The 22807-nt window shown below is 34.0% G+C and overlaps 1 protein-coding gene across 6 annotated transcripts in view; it reads right to left on the minus strand.

The window, feature by feature from the left end:
- Nucleotides 1-22807, minus strand: part of RALGAPA1 (Ral GTPase activating protein catalytic subunit alpha 1) — a 199357-nt gene that overhangs the window by 152402 nt on the left and 24148 nt on the right. For all 6 annotated transcript variants that reach the window (XM_037503217.2, XM_054689860.1, XM_054689853.1 and 3 more), the window contains exons 2-8: nucleotides 18244-18354; nucleotides 17687-17736; nucleotides 15019-15076; nucleotides 9445-9488; nucleotides 5495-5672; nucleotides 3978-4093; nucleotides 1283-1421 (exon numbers count right to left, since the gene is read on the minus strand). In XM_037503217.2, coding sequence (XP_037359114.1) covers nucleotides 1283-1421; nucleotides 3978-4093; nucleotides 5495-5672; nucleotides 9445-9488; nucleotides 15019-15076; nucleotides 17687-17736; nucleotides 18244-18354 — 696 coding nt within the window. The remainder of the gene's footprint in view (nucleotides 1-1282; nucleotides 1422-3977; nucleotides 4094-5494; nucleotides 5673-9444; nucleotides 9489-15018; nucleotides 15077-17686; nucleotides 17737-18243; nucleotides 18355-22807) is intronic.

Here is a 22807-nt window from a genome sequence, read left to right on the forward strand (position 1 = left end):
GATGTGGTACATATACACCATGGAATATTACTCAGCATTCAAAAAAGATAAACACATGCAATTTGCAGCAACATGGATGGAGCTGGAAGGGATCATGCTCAGCGAAATAAGCCATAAAGAAGAAGAAAAATACCGAATGGTCTCGCTCATAGCAGGAATCTAGAAAACTTAAATAAGGGACCAGGAAAAAGAATAACTGTAAGAAAGAAAATATCAAAATTAACAAACAACTATGAACCAGAGACACTCTATGGGGGGTGGGGGGCAGGGAAAGGAGGGCTTGGGGTCAAAATAAGGGGGCTGTAATTGTATGGGGAGTATAAAAATAAAATTTAAAAAAAAAATAAAAGAACTAAACCAAAAAAAAAAATAAATAAATAAAAAGATGTGTGTACACACACATACACAATGGAATACTACTCAGCTACGAAAATAAGATGAACTCTTGCTATTTGCAACAATGTGGATGGAACTGAAAGGAACTATGCTAAGTAAAATAAGTAAGAAGGAAAAAGACAAATACTAGATGATTTCACTCATAGGTGGGTTATTAAAAAAAACAGACAAAAATAAACTAAAAAACAAACAAAAAAAACCCCTAGAAATAGGACTACAGAATTGAGGCTACTAGAGAGAGGGTGGATGTAGAAGAAAGAGGGAAGGGGACCCAATGGTCTAGAGGTAAAGGACTATGGGTGGTTTGGTGATGGGTCTGGGGACATACATTTGAGAAGGTGTAAACCTATTCTCCTAAATCATACATAGTGTTGTAAACAGATGCTACATCCATTAAAAAAAAAAAAAAAGCCTTTTTACTTTCAATGAAAATATGCTATTAAAAATTTACTTTTAGTATAAATCAGGCTGTAATATCTCTAATTAATCAATAAAAATATCAAACATCAGTTTTATGTAGATAAAAAATACCAAGTTTACACTGAGGTATGTTTTATCCTCACGTGTAAATTTTTTTTTTAAAGATTTTTTTTTTTGCCTTTATGCATACAAGAACTGGGGTAGAGGCCAGAGGTGCAGGGGTTGAGAGTATTCACCAGAGACAGAGTGGGGAGCAGAACAGGTGGAGCCACTGAAATACACTGCTGAGGGGGAGCAGAGGGCAAGACATGAGAGGTCTGCTTGCGCTATGTGGGTTAGCTCCCTGGCCAGGGATTGAACTCATGTTGCAGTGGTTGGTGATATCTTGATAGTGCTGAGTCTTTAACCCCTGCACCACCAGGAAGGCCCATGTGTAATTTTTTAGAAAACTCTAAAGACTACCTACCAAGTACAGGATGATACAAACTGTTCTCCTTGCAAATATTGGGAAATATATAAGGCAAGTAATATTTCTTAAAATGTGAAAACAGAAATGAAAATCCTCTTTCTTGGTTTTCTTTGTTCTTCCATTCTAAACTTTTTACCTATTAAAAACAAACAAACAATTAGAATTATTCTGAGAGACAAACTGTTAAACACCATTATTAGTTGTTAAACGGTTAAACAAAGTTATTTGAACAACACACTACACTGTCACGTATGTAAGTCAATATATCAAGGACAAATCTTAAAAACTGGCCTGACACCAAGCAAAATGCATTTATATATATATTTCAAAAAAATCTAAGAAGTTAAAAGTGCTCTGGAAAACTCTCAAAGGTAACTGAAAAGATGGTACTACTAATGGCAAAGATACTAGTATTCTTTCCCCTTTGTCTCTTCTTAAATAATTCAGCCTAAAAGTAATAAAAAATAGGCATGTGCAAGAGGGAGGGGGATAAGTGAAAGCAGTGACAAGTAATGAGAGCAGGAGCACAGGAATCAAGGTATCAATGAAGGGGTGTCACTGAGACAACAGCCCAGTAGACTCAAAGACTGAGAAAAGAAGACAGTGTCTAAGAAGTTGTTTACCTAGGGTTGGGGGTAGGGGAGACCGGAAGCAAAGAAATTGATAGGTAATGGGCAGAGTGTCTTACTAGAATGACTGACATGTTCTTAAAGTACATTGTGGTGATTGTTGTACAGCCCTGTGAATATAACTGTAAAAACTGAACCTTATACTTTAAGAGGATGAACGATATGGTACCAGCTGACAACCACCAAAGCACTAATTCAGCCAAAATCTTCAGTGGTTACTAAAACATAGGGGTAAAATTTTGATGAGGAAAAGAAATATTAACAAAGTACTTTCCCACAAAATACTTACTGGTTATAGAGAGACAATAAGGGGAAAAGAAAAGAATTACACTAGAAAAGCCAAGCAGACATTACCTTAATCAGGGGACAGAGTTCAAGACTGCTCATATCATATACCAAAATGAGCTCAAAGAGATCACAGACCTTAACATAAGGTTTAAAATTATAAAACTTCAAAAAGAAAATTAAAAAATCTTCAAAAGTCTCCCTGAAAATCCATGGGCAAGTCATTGGGAAAAAATTATCTGAAAAAATATACAACTGACTAAACTAACTTCTATCTAGAATATATATTTAAAAATCTCTTACAATTCAAGAAGATGACAAATAACCCAATTAGAAAATGACCAGCTAAGGAGATGTATGGATGACAAAAACATAAAAAGATAGTCATCACATTATTAGCTGTTAGGTCAAATTAAAACCATAAGATACCACTATACACTCACTTTAGAGTGGCTTAAATTACAGACTGACCATGCCAACTATTGATGAGGATGTCAAGCAACTTTAAGTCTCATTCATTGTTGGTAGAATGTTAAAAAAAAAAAAAAAAAGGATCAAACTAGTGAGATATATAATTTCAAAATAATTATGTTGTGGAAAAAGCCAGACCCCCCAAAAAAGTATGTACCACATGATTTCATTTATATGGAAAATACAAACTATAGTGACAAAAACTAGATAAATGTAGCAATTTGGGGTTGGGAAAGGATAAAATAAGGGATCAAAGAATATTTAGCGGTGGTAGGTATATTTATTCTCCCTTTAACAGTGATGGTTTTATAGGTATATATGTAGTAAAATTCATCAAATTGTATTTCAAACATGGCATGTCAATTGGATCTCAATAAATCAGAAAAAGTATTTAAAAATCTATATGAAGCTTTTAAAAGAAAAACTGGCAGTAATAATGACAGTATCAAAACGTATGTGCCGTGCACTTTTTAATTCTAAGCATTTTGTACTAATTACTTAAGCTTCAAACACCAAAGGGGAAAGGTATTATTATATCTCTTATTTTAAGCACAGAAAGGGTATGTAATTCAACAAACATCACACTACCAGTACAATGTGGAATTCAAATTCAAACCCTGGCAATCTCCTTCAAGGTCCAAATTAACTCTATTATATTTGTTTCTAAAGTATAACTAATTTTTGTGTTCAGAACAATTATAAAACATATATATATATATATATATATGATAAGTGTTTTTTATCACTCAGGACATGCACATATATATCTAAAGAAGAATAAAATATATGTATTTTATTCTTATAAATATATATATAAATATAAATATATGTCTATATATTTAATAAATATATAGACATTTAACTAGATGTCTAGAAACTTAAATTGGAAACTTATAAAGTACAAATAGGTTTAAGTGGAAATTATATTTCCCCATCTTCACCCACATCTTCAGCTCATCTCCCTGGTTACTATTTCTTGGCATACTGATGCCTAAATCAAATAGTTGTTTTTTATTTAAACTACCATAGCTGCTGGTTATAAATGAAAAGGTTAGAGTAAATTCAACTAGCTCACATGACAACATATATTCTCAAAATATTTATTAAAATTTTTCTCTCTCTAGTTCTTTTTCTAAGAGATTCCTAAACCCTCTGATTTTTATTTCAGGAGGGGCACACTAACATATATTTTCAAACTCCTTTAAGAAATTAAACAAATATCTACTAAAATAGAATGGAAGGAAAAGGCAAAATGAATTACCCTCACAAGAGAGCAAGGAGGTGACAACAAAGATGATAACACATACCTGAATTACTATATATTTTAAAAGTGCTTCCAAAAAATAGCTTGTGAGATCTTCCTGTCCTTTATCTCCCGATTGTGGGGGGACAAGAGGAGTGATTTCTTCAATAGTGACTTGAGCTAGCAAAAGACAAAGTTTAATATAAATACAAAACAAGTAATACAATAATGTGACCAATGTAAAATTTAACTATATAACACAGAGACAATGAACATTACTGCAAACACTAATGACTGAATCTTGAAATAAATCTGAGGTCACTCTGATAGGCCATCACAACAACCATAACTTTAATAATTTGATGTTTCATTAACCACTGAGGAAATGTGACACAAAGATGGATAGCGAGATATGCAGGGAATAAATGAATAACATCTCACTTAAGAAAGAACTTCTCATTGTATTTTTTAAATTTGTATTGAGAGTGACTATCATGAAAATTCCATAATATGAGAAGCATTAATAATGAGTTTATTAATCAATCTGATTATTCAAGATCATGATAATGTCTAGTCTATAAGTTAGGCCCTTAATTCAAAGAATGAAGTCCCCCTGAAAAAGAAAAGTCAGCATCTTAGTTCCTTCATTACAAAAGATCACTCATAACAGAAAAAATTTACTTTTTTTACTTTTCAGATATTCAGAAACATTCATTACAACTAACACAAAAAGAAAAATCAAACCACAACCAACTAAATTCCCTTAAATATTTCCAAGCAGCACAACCAGAACCAGAACATAAATCAGGTTCCAAAACATGTTTTTCATTAGTAATTATCAATTCAAGTAGGTTCACAGACATGGATTTTTTTCAGCCCTCTGCACAAAGTAAAAACACTTGTTCTTCAATGTACATGTAACTTAACTCAAGGATAAAAGGTGACACATGAGAAACAAATTAAAAATATCCTGTATTAACCATGTGATTTAACATCACAGGCCTTGCTGGCCCTGGAGAGAATATCCATCCCAAGGCTAGCTAATTCCTATATATAGTAAATGACCACTCTGAGAATGAGCCTATTATATGCAAACCAACCAATCAAAAGCCTACATCTATATTACTTCCTCTATTGAACTACTCCCCAGACCTAATCACACTAGGGCCAGAGACCAAATAACTAGGGAAAAATCCTATGCCCCAGAGCCTGGGTAAAGTATTCAAAATTAGCTAATACCAAGCTTTACCATGCTCTGCATACTCCTGACTATAGGAACCACAGTAAGGGCTCCTGCCCATGATACATAGCCCCTTCACTACCCTCCCTCTCCCTAACATGGCTTTTCCCGACGTGGCGCACACTCTGGTATGGCATGCCTCTTGGGAACTGTGAGTGAAAAACTTTTTTTAAATGGTATCCATTCCTGGTATACTAGCCTCATCATACCTGAATAATAAAACCTACATTTTAAACCACAGTCTTGGATTACCCATTTAATAAATATATAGGCATTTAACTAGATATATTAGCAAAGTACATAGAAAATTTTAAAATACTTATGGATATCATGAATCTTACTTTCTTGAATGTTGAGAGGAGGATTAATAAGATTATCTAAAGTTCGAGGTCCATATTCGGATTGTGGTGCTGAAAATCCAGGTATTAAACATGAAAACATCCAGAGCTGTTCTCTGCTACAGTTATTTTGAAGAGCTTGCAACCATAATAAGAAAAGACGAACACCTTCCCGCCTGATCTAAAATCAAATCAAATGGAAAACAGGTATTTTTATATATAATACAAATACATTCTTCCTTCTAGAGCCAAAATCCTCTAATTGATGATTACAGAATGACGGTTTGCAAAAGAAAGGAAGGAAGGATGAAGAGGGAGGGAGAGGAGGAAGGGAAGACAGAGAGAGGCAATCACATCCATAACAGTTATGGAACCCTATTTGTATAAATCTAAATGGATTTTGAGCAAATACTTGGCATCTTAACTACTTAACTATTCTTAAAATTTTTATTCTATAAAAATCTTCATAATAAATAAAATCTTATCACTCTCTGAAATTATCTCATTTACATAATATTTGCTTCTAACTTGGAAAGCAGGAATTTTGGCCTATTACTGTATTCTAGAACAATACTCCATACAGAGAAAATAAACATTTGAATCAAGGGATGAATTCTCTTCTAGGACAAGAATGAGGGGAAAAATAAAGCAAAATTTAAACTGACAAGCAAAATAGAGTTGTTTACTAACCTAAGGCCACAGGCAGCTTTGGAAATTACCACAACATTGTTAAAGGGTCACTGTCAAAGTTATTCCATTTCTGCCACCCTGGTGGTTTAGTCAGACACAAGGATAAAGATAAGTCTTATTCCTTTGTACTGCATACCCAGGCCTTGATTCTGTACCTACCATATGAGACTTTCAACTTACTTACAGCAAGATGGACTGGGTAGCTTTTATTACCATGCCACAATGAAATAATGAAAAAGAACAAAACAATTAAGAGATACTAGGAGGAGGGCTTCCAGAGAAGATGGTGTCAGAAGAAATTCCCTACTTCACTCCAGGAGAATAAACTAAGAAGTCCAGCTCTGAACTTGGAGGATCATGCAAAAAGGGGAAAATGCCAGAGTAACTCATGATTCTAGGGACCAACACTGAAGTGAGACCAAAGAGATGCAGAGGAATATCAACTCAAAGGAACAAAGGGTGAGTGGAGGAAGTGGTGGCCTACAGAGCAAAAACCAGAGTTCATATTGGAGCTTGGGTAATGCAAAGCTAAGTAGTGTAACCAACCACAGAGATAAGAGGAATGAGTATTGTGGGGAGCCAGATGGAAAAGGCCTGCAATGAAGAAAACAAAGCTCAGAAAGGTAAGGCTCAAGCCACCCAGTTCCCCCAGGAACAAGTAGATACATTACAGAGCAGATAGAGAAAAGCTGCACTGGAACACACTGGGATTACCCAGGGGGCCCAGTCCACAAACTGTAGACACATGGGTCTGAGGCCCAGAGAGCATCGACACTGACTCAGGTGCAAGCCAAGGCAAAGCACTCCCAGGAACAATGGACCATTCCAGGACCATACCCCCACTAAATGAAGACCCAGCTATAAATCAGTTCTTCCTTTCACACAGTGCCACCTACTATAAAAGTGAAACAGTTGCACCCTTAATTTTGAGAAAGTAACTAATGGAGAAAAGACAGTATTAAAAGAAATAGCAGACAGAAATGGAAAGATATTCCCTGTTCATGGAATGGAAAAACAAATATAGTCAAAATGGCAATCTAATCCAAAGGAATATACAGATTCAAGGCAATCCCTTTCAAAGTTTAAATGGCATTTTGTCAATGAAATAAACAAACATTGGGCCTCCCCGGTGGCACAGTGGTTGTGCGCTGGGTTGCGAGGCTGCCCGTGGCCTCTGCGGTGCCGGTTCGATCCCCGGCTGCTCCCCGGCCACCAGAGGAGGGTCCCACATGGCGCGCAGACCTCTCCTGCGGCCCGCTGCTCCCCTCAGCGGTGTACTTCGGTCCTTCTGCCTGCTCTGCTCCCCGCTCTGGCTCTGGTGAGTTCTCTCGCCCTCCCATGCTTCTGACTGTACCCAGTGCTTGTATAAACAAACCAACCAACCAACAAATAAATAAATCTTAAAAAAAAAAAAGAAACAAACATTATTGAAATTTTATGGAACAAGACATCAAATAATCAAAGCAAACCTGACCCAAAAAAGGGGGAAAATGGCAGTATCACATGTACAGAATTCAAACTATACTACAAAGCTACAATTATCAAAATAGCATGGCTGTGGAATGAACACGCACACACACACACAACATAAAAGATTTGAGAGTCAAGAAATAAACCCTACTGCTGTGGACAATTCATCTACACCAAAGTAGCCAAGAATATACACTTGAGCAAGCAAAGTCTTCAATAAATGATGATGGGAAAACTGGGTAAGTATATGTAATGGAATGAAACTAGATCACTATCTTTCACTAAACACAAAAATAAACTCAAAATGGATAAAAGACTTGGAAGTAATGTATGAAACCATAAAATACAAAGAAAACATAGGCAAAACACTGCACAACATAGACTTTATAGATTTTTTGTGGATTCCCCTCCAATGGTAAAGAAAACAAAGGAACACATAAACAACTGGGACTACACTAAACAAATAAGCTCTGCATAGCAAAAGAAACTAACTAAAACAAAAAAGAAACCCTACTGAATAGAAAATATTTCCACACCATACATCCACCAATGGGCAGATATCAAGAACTACAAAGAACTTATCAACTCAACAAAAAGAAAACAACTCAATCAAAAAACAGGAAGAAGAACTATATAGGTACTTCTCCAAAGAAGACATACAGGTGGCCAAGAATCTTATGAAAAAATGCTCATCATCACTGATGGTCAGGGAAATACACACCAAAACCATAATGAGATACCATCTCACACCTGTGAGGATGGCCCATATCAAAAAGACACCGGGAACAATAGGAACCCTCTCACACTGTTGGTAGGAATGTAGACTGTTTCAAACCCTATGAAAAACAGTATGGAGGTTTCTCAAAAGATTAAAAATGGATCTACCATATGACCCAACAATTCCACTCCTTAGTATCTACCTGAAGAATACAAGAACACTAATTTAAAGGGAAACATGTTCACTGTAGCTCTATTTACACATAGCCAAGCTATGGAAACAGTCTAGATGTCCAAATACAGATGAGTGGATCAGGTATATATACACAATGGAATACTACTCAACTATCAAAAAATGATAAACACTTGCCATCTGCGGCAACATGGAGCTGGAAGGGATTATGCTAAGCAAAATAAATCAAGAGAAAGACAAATACATGACGAACTCACTTATATGTGAAATACAGAGAAATCAAACAAAGGGTCACATAAAGCCAAAGTCACAATAAACCCCAGAAAGCTGACTACAGAACTGAGGCTACTAGATAGGGAGTTTAAGGGGGAAAGGAAGAAAGAAGTGGGGAGGGCACACAGTGAATGAGGGTTGGGGACTGTGGATGTTCTGGAATTGTGTACGCTGTGATGACAACACCTACAGTGGGGTATCTTATGTGTCTAAAACACAAACAACACTGTAAACAGATGTTACCTCAATAAAAACAGTAATAAAAGAAACAAAAGCAATATTTTTATATAGATTCCCTACTTTCTTTGATGTCTAAAAATAGCTATGGTAAGATAAGTTAAAAAAAATTTTTTGAGTGATTAATAATTTTGTCCTTTAGGGACCACAGAGTATTTCTGCTGAATGAATCAAAGCAGTGGCAAAAGTACAATTTTTCTATAGTCTGGTCAACCTATTACATATTTTCATATTTACTGAGTATGTTGTTATATTTTAACTGATTCACTTCAATTAAGTGAACTGAAGACAATTCAACATTCTTTAGGAAAAAGTTGATGCAGGAAAGTTGGGTAGGTTTTCGGAAGTCATTGAAAAATATATTATATTGTACCTTCAGAGAGTTTCCTGTGTGAAGTAGTTTCTTTAAAATCAATCCTGAAAAGAAAATATGATTTTAAATATTCATTTTTTATTTATTTCTAAGTGCCAGAATTATCAGTCAGACTTGAAAACACTTTGAAACAAATCCTTGGCAACCTCCAAATTAATCTTGGTGACTGTGACATCCATTTGGCCATAATTTTGAAACCAGAAAGACATATGAAAAGTCACCTTCTCAACACATAGCCTATTGCAATCAAATATGATTTATCATATTAAAATAAATCCCAAGCCAAAAATTGCATTTAACACACCAACCTTTCGTGTTTCTTGTTTAGACAAAGATCATACTTAAATATTCTCTCAATCACTAATAGAATGAATAAACACTGCAGGAAATTTCCATTTAGCTCATCACATAAACATCTATAACTCTAATATTTTCTAACAATTACATTTTAGTAGTTTTATAAAATATTCAGACATTTTCTTTTAAATTATGAAATATTTTAAACTACAGTGAAATATTAAAGGTAACATTAACAAACATCTAGAGGTACACCACTCAGTTTGAACAAAGCTGAACACAGTTCCATTGTTTTTATGAACTTTAAAATTACATTTATTCTTATTATCTACAACGCTTTCTTTAACAGTATAAATATCACTGAACCTCCCTGTGAACCCACTGCTAATCACTTTCCTCCCAGAGTGTACCATTATCCAGATTTTGTTATTATTACATTATATCATTTTATAAATTCATGATATATTTAATAGGATTATAGCCCAGAATTTAATAAATAGTAAAAAAGAAACAAACCAAAAAACCAAAACTTTACATATGATATACAAAATAAGTCATTCTAGAAGTTGTTATTCATATTCAACTTTAGCTTTTGGAGCTTACCCATAATGATCTATGTAGTTCTACAGTTAATTCACCATAAATGCTATAAACAATTCCATTGTATGAATACATTACTTATTTTTATTTATCTTTATGTTAGAATATTTGTTTTTTAAGTTTTTGCTAATACTGAGAATGTTATAATAAATGTTCCAGTTCATGAATTCTTGTATGCGGATTTCACCAAGACATAAAAATAGGAACGAAATAACTTACTTTCAACTTCACTAAATATTGAAAAATTCTGTCCAAAATAGTTGAGAAACATTGCAGTACTAACAGCAATATATGCAAAAGCTGTGATACCACATTTTTTGGCAACATAAAACAATGGAGATGCTCTAATATTTGCCATCTGCTGAACATTAAATATCTTTGTTTTCATTTGATATTTCCTAGTGCCATTGAACATTCTTTTCATTTATTATTCAAGCATCTATAAATTGCCTGTCATAACCTTTAAATATTTTTCAATTTTGCTTTAAATATGAGTGTACTTCATTCTGACTATGTCAGTCCTATGAACTGAAGATAGATTCAATCATGTTTGTACTGAATAGATATACAAAATTTTCAAATTTCTAAAGTCAATGCACCATTTTTTTCTTTTATCTAATACTCTAAAGAAATTCTTAAATTTATAGATAAATCAATCTCTTCAAAAAGTTTTAAAGGGTTGCTTATCACAATTAAGCCCTGAAATTGATTAGAAATTTATTTTATGTGTGCAAATAACAATATTTTTCCCAAATGAAAGAGCCAACTGCAGCACTAAGCCTCTCAGATTAATAATGAAATGAAATGCTATTTCAATCACATTTCAAAATTTCATGTAACCCTAGGTGTCTGGCTGGTCTCGACATTTTTTCCTGTTTGTCTACTTGTTCATCCCTGCACCAATAATACTGTCTTCATTATTATAACCTTTAAAAAATCTCATCAGTAGTAGGAAAATGTCAAACACCATCCTTCCTTCTTCCCTTTGTTATTTTTTCAAGGTGCTTTAGCTTTGCTTTTCCATATAAATATTGAATTAATTTCCAAGTTACAACAAAAAGCTCCTATAAAAATTCTGAATGAGAACTATTATCATTATACTCTTAAACCTATTAGCCATGAATATTGCATAAAATTTCATGGTCTCCAATAACCATATCATTACCATACATTAACTTCATTTTTTTGGAGTCCTTTTTTATTTTAACAGGTGACAGAGAAAACAAAGTAGACTGTGGGTCGGATGCGAAATTCCTGGCTCTGTTTCAAACCTCTTTTCTAACACTTCACTCATTGAATAAATGGACCTGAAATTACAAATTCTGTCTCACAATTTAGTTAACAATACACAGATTCATCTGTCAAAGGGATATTAAAAGACAATTTCAGTTGATTAAAAATGAAAACAACATGTAAAACAAAACATAAAAATTTGTGGGATGAGCTAAAGCAAAACTTAGAGGGAAATTTACTGCCTAATTCAATGCCTACATCAGAAAAAAGAAAGCTATCAATTAATATCCTAAGCTTCCATCTTAAGAAACTTGAAACACATGAGCAAATTAAACCCAGTTAGCAAAATATTTTTAAACATATACTAGAATAGAAATCAATGAAATAGAAAGCAGAATATCAACAATACCACATTTAATTCTTTAAAATTATCAACACTAATGACAAATGCTTGCCTATTTTATAAAATAACAGAAAAGACACAAATTAGCAAAATCAAACATGAAAGAGGCATCACTCTGATCCTATAGGAATGAAAAGATCATGAAAGAACTTGAACTTTATAACACAAATTAGACAACTTAGATGAAACAAATTCCTAGAAAGACACAAATTATCCAAACTGATTCAAAAAGCAACATCATACATAATAGTGAGAGACTGACTGTTTTATCTCTCATATCAGGAATACAACAAGACATCTCCTCTTAGCATTTATTCAACATTGTACTGGAAGAACAACAAACAAAAAAAAATAGAGAAATTAAAGATTCCATATTAGAACTAAAAATTAAAACTTTAAATAAAGATCTTTCTTGATTTAGGATGGGGTTATATCCAGATAAACCCATAGTATCATAAAATGATTTGGTTTCCTTTTTGTCTATTCCCTTGTTTTGTTTTATAACATTCCTGTATTTGTCTTTTTCCCTCTGACTTACTTCACTTAAAAAACACCATAAACAGTACACAGTAGCATGTGAATTGTTTCCCCTCATGATCCAGTGGATGACTAGAAGCTGCAGCTTTCTGCTGCTGCTTAACATTAAAAGAGTATTGCATACTGTTAGTGTGAGAAAACATCAAAACTGAAAATTTCAGCTGTGGTTTTTATTTTGAATGCATATTGCTTTCCCATAGCTTAAAGTGGGAAAACCAAGTTGAATCATTCAGTTTAGCAATCAGGGCCTCCCTGGTGGCGCAACGGGTTAAGCACAGCACTGTGAAGCTATCTGCAGCCTCTGCAGCAACAGATCAATCCCCAGCTGGCCAGGGAGCAACCCACATGGCATAGCAGACCTCTCCTGTCTCACCCGCTGCTCCCCTCAGCAGTGTATTTCAGTATGCCTGATCTGTTCCCTATTCTGCCTCTAGTAAATCCTCTCACTCCCTGCACCTCTGGCTTATACCTCAGTTCTTGTATGCATAAATAAGTCTTTAAAAAAATAAAAAAGTTAAACTTGGGAATCATCTTTATGTGAAACAGTCTGAAAAGAAAAATTTAATGTGAAAAGATGTTTGGTGGAAATGGCAAATGACTGTAAAAGCGGACTCAAAAGTATATTTTAGGGTGATGGAAATGTTCTAAAACTCAACTGTGGTGACCATATTTATTAAAGATCACTGATTATTTGAACAGATAAATTTTATCACTATAAATTATCTCAATAAAGCTTCTTTAAAAAGAATCAACTAAATTCAATGGCTTATTTTTATTTTATACACAACACAAGGAAATTAAAGTTTTAGGAATCTCCTGGGTGACAAAGGAAAATGGTTATTTATGTAATCTCCAGTTAAACACTTATTAGAATATTATTAATCATGATAACCAGATAGCCTAAAGCTCTTTACTTGTAGACTTTGAGGTCACACTTCTCAGGAGATAAACTTCTGAAGTTTTACATGTTTTAAAATGTTTTATAGTCAATCTCTAAGGACATTTTTAAGTTTATGAAATATAAAAGCATTTCACTATTCTATTGACCAGAGCAGCTCATTATGTGCTTAGCAATTCATGTCTTCTTTGGTGTAATATCTAGTCAAATATTTTGCCAATTTTGAAAATTGATCCATCTTCTTATTAAGTGAAGAGTATTATGTATTATGGCAGCACATGATTTTTAGTCTTACATTTTATTTATAAAGGTTATTCTAAAGGGACTTACTATTGAAAAATATATTACAAATATTGACAAGAAAACAGACTTTTTTTAGCCCCTGCATAAATATTCCACCTACATGACCAGAATTCCATGTTTGTGGATCTAATTGGGGTAGCTTACAGTAAGTTTCCAATTTTCAAAGAATATTCTATTTGCTATAATAAAGAAATGTAGGGTCTAAATAAATCTATGACTATCTTTTTTTTTTTTTAAAGATTTATTTATTTATTTATACAAGAACCGTGGTACAGGCCAGATTCATGGGAGGGTGAGAGGATTTACTAGATACAGAGCAGGGAACAGAACAGGCAGACTGACAAAATACACTGCTGAGGGGAGCAGCGGGCAAGACAGGAGAGGTCTGCTGCGCCATGTGGGACCCTCACGGGCAGGCCAGGATAGAACTGAGGCTGCAGAGGCTGCAGACAGCTTCACAGCAGGGCGCTCAACTGCCTGTGCCACTAGGGGAGGCCCTATGATTATCTTTTTTAATGTTTAAAAACAATGTAAGGCCTATAACACTGTTTCAGCAATGTAGATCTGGTGGCTGTATATTTTCCATGAGAAGAAGGGTCCTGAGAATCACTAGCAGTGACATGTTGGAGACACTGAACCAAAGCCAGCAACTATGCAGATTCCCTTTTTTAATGTGGGGGAGAAGGGGTGTCTTTTAAAAAGAGCTTGAGAACCCTGTGGTGACACTCACTGTTACAGAACCAGACTCAAAGCCAGCAAGTATCATGGTTTAGATACTGATATTAGAAAGTTTGTGACCTTATGCCTAGTTGGTGTCTGACAGTAATCCACAGCCTTTTTCTTTTGCTTGTTTTTTCTTTTCAGCTTCATTTCATGAACTGGGAAGTCGTGCTTTGGCTCTTCAAGCAACAGGTTTAACTCCAGTTCCCCACATTTTATAAAGCAAGCTGACAATGCTTGCTTTGAAATCTAAGGCCCACGGCTTCCATTTCTGATTCACAGAGATGTTAACATTAAGACTACTTTAATTTTTTGTTTTTCATAGTTTTACCATCATTGCTAATATATTTAGAGTAAAGGAACCGGTGTGTCAAAGAAATTTACTATGACATTTTGACTAGAAATCCTCCATTTATGTTTTTACCTTATTTTCCCAGTAAGTCTAGTCTTGCATTCCTTACTTTATTTTTACTGAAAAATAAACTATTAACTAAACTATCATTTCAGATAATTACAAACTCATTAAAGAGCATTTACATGTACTATCTTTATTTCCAAGATTAAATACTTTTAAATTACTTACCAATACTATGAAACTGCCATCGCTGATGAATTCTTTCTGGAAGAAGTTGTAAAATTTTCTAAAAATCAACATGGATAAAACAAAGAAAAGAATAAACAGCAGGTAGTGAATTCATATCCTGTACAATGTGGAAAATTAAATGAAGAGCTTACACTAAGCCTTGAAGAGTTTAAGTAAAAAATAGTATTATAAATACAAAAGTCTAAAGGTATTGCCACTATTTTAGCACTGGCATTTTGCTCAATATTGGAAAATTCCCAGGTACAACGAGCAATATTAACAAAGATGTGGAACAGGAAACTGATGAAATTTATCTTTTATAATGTCGTGGAAAGTAAGTATACTTCTCTAATAATTGCTAAATCTATTTCAAAATGTTTAGAAATATCTTAGAATATATGCATTGTGCATAATTACTGATACATATTAAAACATTTCAGATATTAATGTATGTGTCATTTTCTTTCCCTTATTTAGGGGAAATATTTTTTGGTGGAGGAGGGAATATTTTTGGTTCACAAAAATTCCATCAATATTTGTATGTACTAGTAAATACCTTTAGGTTCATGTGAATTAACATGTTATGACAGTTATGAGAGAAAAATTTTTAAATTCAGGAGTCCTACAGTTAAAACTAACAAAAACAGGCTTCCATTAATTGGAAATAAACATTTTTTACATATGTTTCCAAAAATTTGCCTTGAATGTCCTTTACATTGCACCTGTATGGAATACTGCATATGAACGGGTGCCTTATAAATGCAGCTTAACTGTTTGTTCTAGTATTTTGTGTGTTTGCTGTTATTCCTTCTCTCACTTCTTTATTACTGTAAGCTCATAAACACTAAACTAGACATTTTATATAATGGTATGTCATTTAATCCTTGCAAACCATCCTAAAAGGAGTGCTTATTAATCTCATTCAACAAATTAGGAATGGGTTAAGAAATGTGCTTAGGTTAGAAAGTGGAAGAGCAGAGATTCTAATCTCAATATGCCTATTTCCAATATTTGTACTTTTACAATATACTGTCCAAAGAATGGTATGCATGTTTTATACTTCCCTTTGGTTTGCTATGATCTTCTTTAGTCTACCCATCCAAGAGGATAATGAATAAATTACATAGTTCTTCACATAGTCCCATGTGAGATAAACTTCTTTATCTGTGTTTATTTTTAATTATTTTTATTTTGTTGTGGAATGAGATAAAACTACAGAAAGTCAAATAAGTTTGCGAATGGCTCAAAAGCATCCTTAAATTATGACTTATATTTAGATATAACCCCTATAAAGTAGAAATAAACATGTATATTTTTATGCAGTTAATATAAACGAGAAGAAATTGTATGAACTCTTAACTGCATACAAAACAAACCCTGTATCCTATTATTAACATTATGATGTTTTTTATTCTAGAAAGAGGAAATCACTTTAAATATTTTTCATCATCACTACTCTCTAGTGGTAGAAGTGAGATATTATTATTCCCCATCATAAGTAGAAAAACATGATTAACCAGGTTAAATATTTTTTCAAAAAGATAAAAATCCTGTATTTAACATCACAAAACGACATAAAATGTAGTGAGCCATTAAATACAAATGTGTTTCTGTGCAAAGAATAAATAATCAGTTTTCAAGGGTTAGCGTTTAAGGTGGTATTTCCCTGGTTCTTAGTTTTGTTTTAATAGAATACCCTGAAAGTTTCTATTGAGCAATCATCTTAGTTTTCTGAATGTAGGGCAAGCATGAGTGTATAAAGGAACACTTTCCAGGAATTATTATTGTGCTTTCTCTGTGGATACCTTTATTCTTTCCCAAAACATCTTCATTTTAATATTTTCACTATAAACAGTTCATGCAAACATGGGGGAGAGGAATTAAAGATAAGCAGATTCCTCAAAGTAAATGTAGAAAATTAACTGTAGAACAGGTACCAACACCAGTTACTTCCACCTGGAATGCTTAAAAATAAATCTTCTTTAAACTGTGACTAAGTTGACAGCTAAATCAATAGCTAAAAGGGCTATCAATCAGACTATTCAAATTCTTCTAAACTACAGAGAAAACTAAAAATACATAAGACTGAATTATCTTTAATTGGCAGCAAGCAAAACAGCTCAATTATTACAGATTTCCAATTGTTCATTATGGCTTTCAAGATATTAGATCTAATCTTAGCTTTCTCCAGATGTCTAAATTCCAGGTAAAGGCAAAGTAATACAGAACAATTTTTAAAATACTTGAAACTATTTTATACAAGAGTGCAACACAAAGCATTTAAAGCAGAAAGTGTCTAAATTCTTTAGATATATAACAATTCAATTTACCCTCCCAGGTAAGAATGTCTGAAAATTCAAAATTAAAAAAAAAGAAATTCTCGATTTTTGTAAATCTCCCACACATTAAAATTTTCATTATTTGCAAAGAAAATTTAATATTATACCAATTTCAAGGTGTCAAATTTATAAAAATATAATTCTATCTGTACAAAAAATAATACATTGTACCACAAAAAAATAGAAGGTATACTGTTAGGCTAAAAAATGCAATTCAGTTCTTGGAAAAGATGAATATTCATAGGGTTTTATTATATGTTTTAGAATTTCAATATACTCCTTTGTATGGTCTAAGAATTTTTTTTGGAGTTAGATAAACAGGTACTTACCTCAAAAATAAAAAGTATAGCATCCAATTCCTCCCTTTGAGACTTGTGACCTAAAACATTTCACAGGAAAATATTTTTAACATATATCATATCTGTCCTGATTGTTAGCCACTTAAAAAACTTCAGGTATTTCAAACACTGAAGTTTTTTCTATGATTCCCTCGTAAAATGTCTGAAGCGTAGTCTCTTCATTAAGTGACATCTTTTTAAACAATTAAACTTGGAGTCTTTATAACTATGTCTAAAACCAAATCACAATATTGTAGAGAACTTTAAGAAAATTCTAAATATTAAAATGACTACTAAAACCTAATACAGGCCCCTCAGGGTAGAGCAAATAAGGTGATGAAACAGGTAAACTGGACAATGGGAAAAACACTCTTATAAGCCTTCCTAAGTAGTAATGATAGTACTGCTACCCATAAAGTGAGAGAAGTCTCTAAATATGTGACAAAAAGTGAAATACTGAAATTCCAATGGTATAGCTCTGTTTTTAAATTAATGTCTATGGCAAGTTAAAACATAAACATAAGCCAGGATCAATTTTAACATCTTACCTTTCTGTTTAAGACTAGCTTCTATAGTCACAAAATTCTCAAAGAACACGTAGTATATATGTGAAAAATGTTGGTCAAAAAAGTGTTTAAGATCGACAGACTCAGCATTCTCTGAAAAAATAAAAAGGTTTTTGATTACTATTTATACATATATGCTAAATAATGTTCAGCAAATCTACATAGTGCTAATTTCCTTCATAAAAATCAAAGAACCTGCTCCTAATATTCCATCCTATTAAAATACTTGACATATGTACTTACGTGTCTGTGACCTTGTTCTTAAAACTTTAGTTTTTATAGATTTTAGTTTTAATGTTAAAAAACTGATTATGATAACTGATCATCAAGTTATCATAATCTTTGTTATATAAAAGAAAACAGGGCCTCCCTGGTGGCCCAGGGGTTAAAGACAGTGTTATTAAGCTACTGCCAGTCACTACAGCACGAGTTCCATGCCCGGCCAGGGAGCTGACCAACATGGCATAGCAAAGGCATAGCAGATCTCTCCTGTCTTACCTGCTGCTCCCCTCAGCAGTTCATTTCTGGGGATCTGCCTGTTCTGCTCCCCACTGTCTTTGGTGAATCCTCTCACTCCCTACACCTCTGGCCTACACCTCAGTTCTTGTATGCATAAATAAATAAATTTTTAAAAAAATAAAAAAAGGTAAATATCAATTCCTTATAATGTTCTAATGGAAGATTTAAAATTTACTGTTTAAAGTTAAACAGTAACAACACACAGATATTAGTTTCTTATGTATATTATCCTATGAATATGATATCTCATCTATGGAACTTTCCAAAATTGTTTGCCTTTTTCTCTACCCTCCTAAAGAAATGGATAGATGACCTTGCCTCTACAGTTCATTGAATTCTCTACATTTCTCTCTTAACAATACTTCAAGGGTATTTTTGGTGTGTTTTTTTCCCCCCAGGATTAGTCTATAGCTTCTTTCAAACAGAAATTATATCAGCATGGGCCTCCCCAGTGGCGCAGTGATTGAGCGCTGGGTTGTGAAGCAGGCCGCAGCCTCTGCAGCGCCGTTTCCATCCCCAGACGCCTGGCGAGCGTCCCACATGGCGCGCAGACCTCTCCTGCGGTCCGCTGCTCCCCTCAGCAGTGTACCTCCTCACTCTGCTTGCTCTGCTCTCCTCTCTGGCTCTGGTGAATTCTCTCACCCTTCCGCGCTTCTGACTGTACCCAGTGCATGTATAAATAAATAAATAAATCTTAAAAAAAAAAAAAAAAAAGAAATTATATCAGCATTAGTATTTCCCCAACCTCATGTTAGGCACATATGTACTCCGATTTTTTTTTTTGTTATTGCTGATAAGCTATATTTATTTATTCTGTAGTTTGAAAACTATCTTGGAAGAGATCGCACAACCTAAATAGTACTGCTTCCTCTTGATTTGAATTGGAACACCCAGACTCCATTCCTACCTATAACACTGTTTATGTGAAGTTTCACAGAACCAGAAAAAAATGGCTGACACAATCTGAATGTTTTCTATAAGCTAAACACACTCTTCTAAGTGTTTTTATTCATATAATCCTCATAGCAACACTATGAAATAAGTACTACTAGAGTCCCATTTTATAGATGAGGAAATAGACACAGAGCATTTAAGAAAAGTAGTAAGAAGCAGTCAAGGATTTAAACACTATACAGCCTGGACCTAGTGCCCATGCTATTAACCTCCATGTTATTCCAATCCCAGTATAATACATCTAGAAGAAAAATAGAGGGGGTATGGTATGGGAAAGAGAATTGGCTAGTTAATTTATCTGTTATCTGACTATAAGAATAGTCACCAAATACCAGTTAAATATATCTCATAAATTATCAAAATAAAAAGCACATAAACCTGAGATAAAACAGGAAAAGCAATCCATTTTCCCAAAGGGTAGTTTGAAGTAACAAAAAACTATGAAATTTCAATGTTGCTACAGTTACCTCTAAATTTCCTGAGATTAATGTTTCAAACATAACTAACGTCCCAGGGGAAGGGTGAAAAATGAGAACAATAACAAAGCAGAACAAAAGTCAAAACAAAACAAAAGCAAACATGAATCAACTCAAGATTTTGTGTCATAATTTAGGAGCCAAGATACTCTCCTAATTTCCTTCCCATACAAAATGTTAACAAAGCCTGGAAACTACATACTTGCTAATAAAAAATACTGGATTGAATTTAAGCTAATTTGTTTTTAACTATCTATTTGTATTGAACTACTTAGCAAATAAACACTTTCCCAAAAAATTTTAATCAAGAAACCACAAAATTGACATGGTACAGGAGAGTAAAGGAAGAAACATTTAAAAAAAGATAAAATACAGTAAGAGGGCTTCACTTACTTGTAAACAATTTTTCCTCTAAAACCGTAACACAGAAGGAAAGGAAAATGGAAAAGAAAGGAAACACAGAAAGACAGACTATGGAAAAGTCTACTAATTTTAAACTCCAATACCAACTCCCATCCTTTCCAAAAAATTCCCCCTTAATCAATGATTTCTCTTTCTGTAAATGCCTTCATTAATTTTAGTCAATATGGTACCTAATTAAGTCATGCCAGCTAGTATACTCTATTAAAGATAGTGAGTGCTGTTTGGGAGCAGAAAGCATGCCTTAGCTTCTTTCATCTTTTAAATTTTCAAAATTTTAATCTATGGGGAGTGGTTGGTGTAGTGCACTTAAAAGAAATTTAAGGGTTCAAAATTTTCCCCTATTTCATGAGTGGATCAAGAAGATATAATCACAATGGAATATTAATCAGAAATTAAAAAAGACAAGACTCAGTGCCTTCTGTGGCAACATGGATGGAGCTGGAAGGGATTATGCTAAGTAAAGACAGAGGAGAAAGATAAATACCAGATGGTGTCACTAACATGTGGACAAGAGAAACAAAACTAAGAACCAGGGAAATACCACCTTAAACACTAACCCTTGAAAACTGACTGTGAACCTGAAGTATCCATAAGGATGAGGGTCTGGGGGAAAGGCAGGAAAAAAAGGGAAGGAAGCACAATGGACTATGGTGATAGACTACGATGATGTGGTGGAAGGTAGACTACAGTGGCAATACCTCATGGGGAGAACCCTACTGTTAAAATTAAGAGTAAATTATTATTTCTTTAAAAGGGAAAATTTTGAAAAGAAAAATATACATAATTTCTACATTGCCTCTAACCTATTGCTTCCCTCCCCTATATACAGCCATTTTTAAGGCTTTAGCCTTTTGTCTTTTTTTTTAATGAAGCTGTTTCATCATTTTTAATTATAGCAAACATGTATTTTTTTAAATAAAACCCTTTTCTTGGTTAAAAGAAAACTTTATTTTAAGAATAGCTATTTGATTTAGTTTGTAAATCATAATTTCTTAAAGAAATCAAATAAATGCTTCAACTACAAGTTCAGAGTGATGTTTAAAAAATTATTTAGGTTCAGGAATATCTCACAGAACTTCAGGAATACTAACTTTAAGTAGCAAAGTAATTCTGAACTTCATTTAGTTTCCACAAATAAAACCTCTCAATATATTTTTAGAAACTTTTTAGAAGTTTTAAGAACTAATTGTGGCACCTCCCTGGTGGCACAGGGGTTAAGTCACAGCACTAAGAAGCTGTCCGCAGCCACTGCAGCACAAGGTTGATCCTAGCCAGGGAGCTACCCACAGGGCGCAGCAGATCTCTCCTGTCTCGCCCACTGCTCCCCTCAGCAGTGTATTTCAGTCAATTTGTTAGGGGGAAAGGATGTCCTGTGCAAACTCCATACAAGCTTTGTGGACTCCACCCCCACTCCATCAAGAAAATGGGAACTACAAATCCCATGATCACCAAAGGGAAGATTGCAAGGACCTGAGGGCGGAGTTAGGCAACTATGTTCTCTTTTGAGTATTTAACTGGCAGGGTGGGGTGTATGGGGTGTGTGTGAGGGGGGGGGTATCACTCTTTTCGCCAGCAGCACAGCTTGGTTTTTCACCAGCTCAGGGGTCACTGGGATTCCAAGTCAGCGGATTGGGTAGGATGCATTTATAAAATTATCTCCCACTTTTTCTCCAAGTTATTCATTTTCCATTTCCCCTTCCCTTGTAAATAAACCTTTTATCAACCTTTTGTGCGTGTCTGCAGTTTAGCATTAGTAAGTCCCCTTTAAGTGCGTAGGTGAGGACACACAGTCGGCAACCCGTTTTACATAAGGGCTGCTCTATAACAAATTCACCTTTTCTGTTCCCCACTCTGACTCTGGTGAATCCTTTCACCCCCCTGCACCTCTGGCCTATACCCCAGTTCTTGTATGCATAAATAAATAAACCTTAAAAAAAAAGAAAAAAGAACCTAATGGTAACATTTATTTTCTCTATATATTTTAAGATATTTAAGAACAGTAATAGATACATGATTAAAATTTTCAAAGTGCAGAAGCCAATTTTCCCGACATTAAATTTCAGAAATTAGGTGCTTCCTTGTAAGTTATTACATAAAAGTTATTGCATAAAAGTTATTGCATAACCCAAGCTAGAAGACTAAAAACTCAATATATTTTGCAGTATCATATTGTT

This window comes from Talpa occidentalis, unplaced genomic scaffold (assembly GCF_014898055.3).
Source record: "Talpa occidentalis isolate TD23 unplaced genomic scaffold, MPIMG_talOcc4v2.1 talOcc4.11, whole genome shotgun sequence".
Taxonomy (NCBI): domain Eukaryota; kingdom Metazoa; phylum Chordata; class Mammalia; order Eulipotyphla; family Talpidae; genus Talpa; species Talpa occidentalis.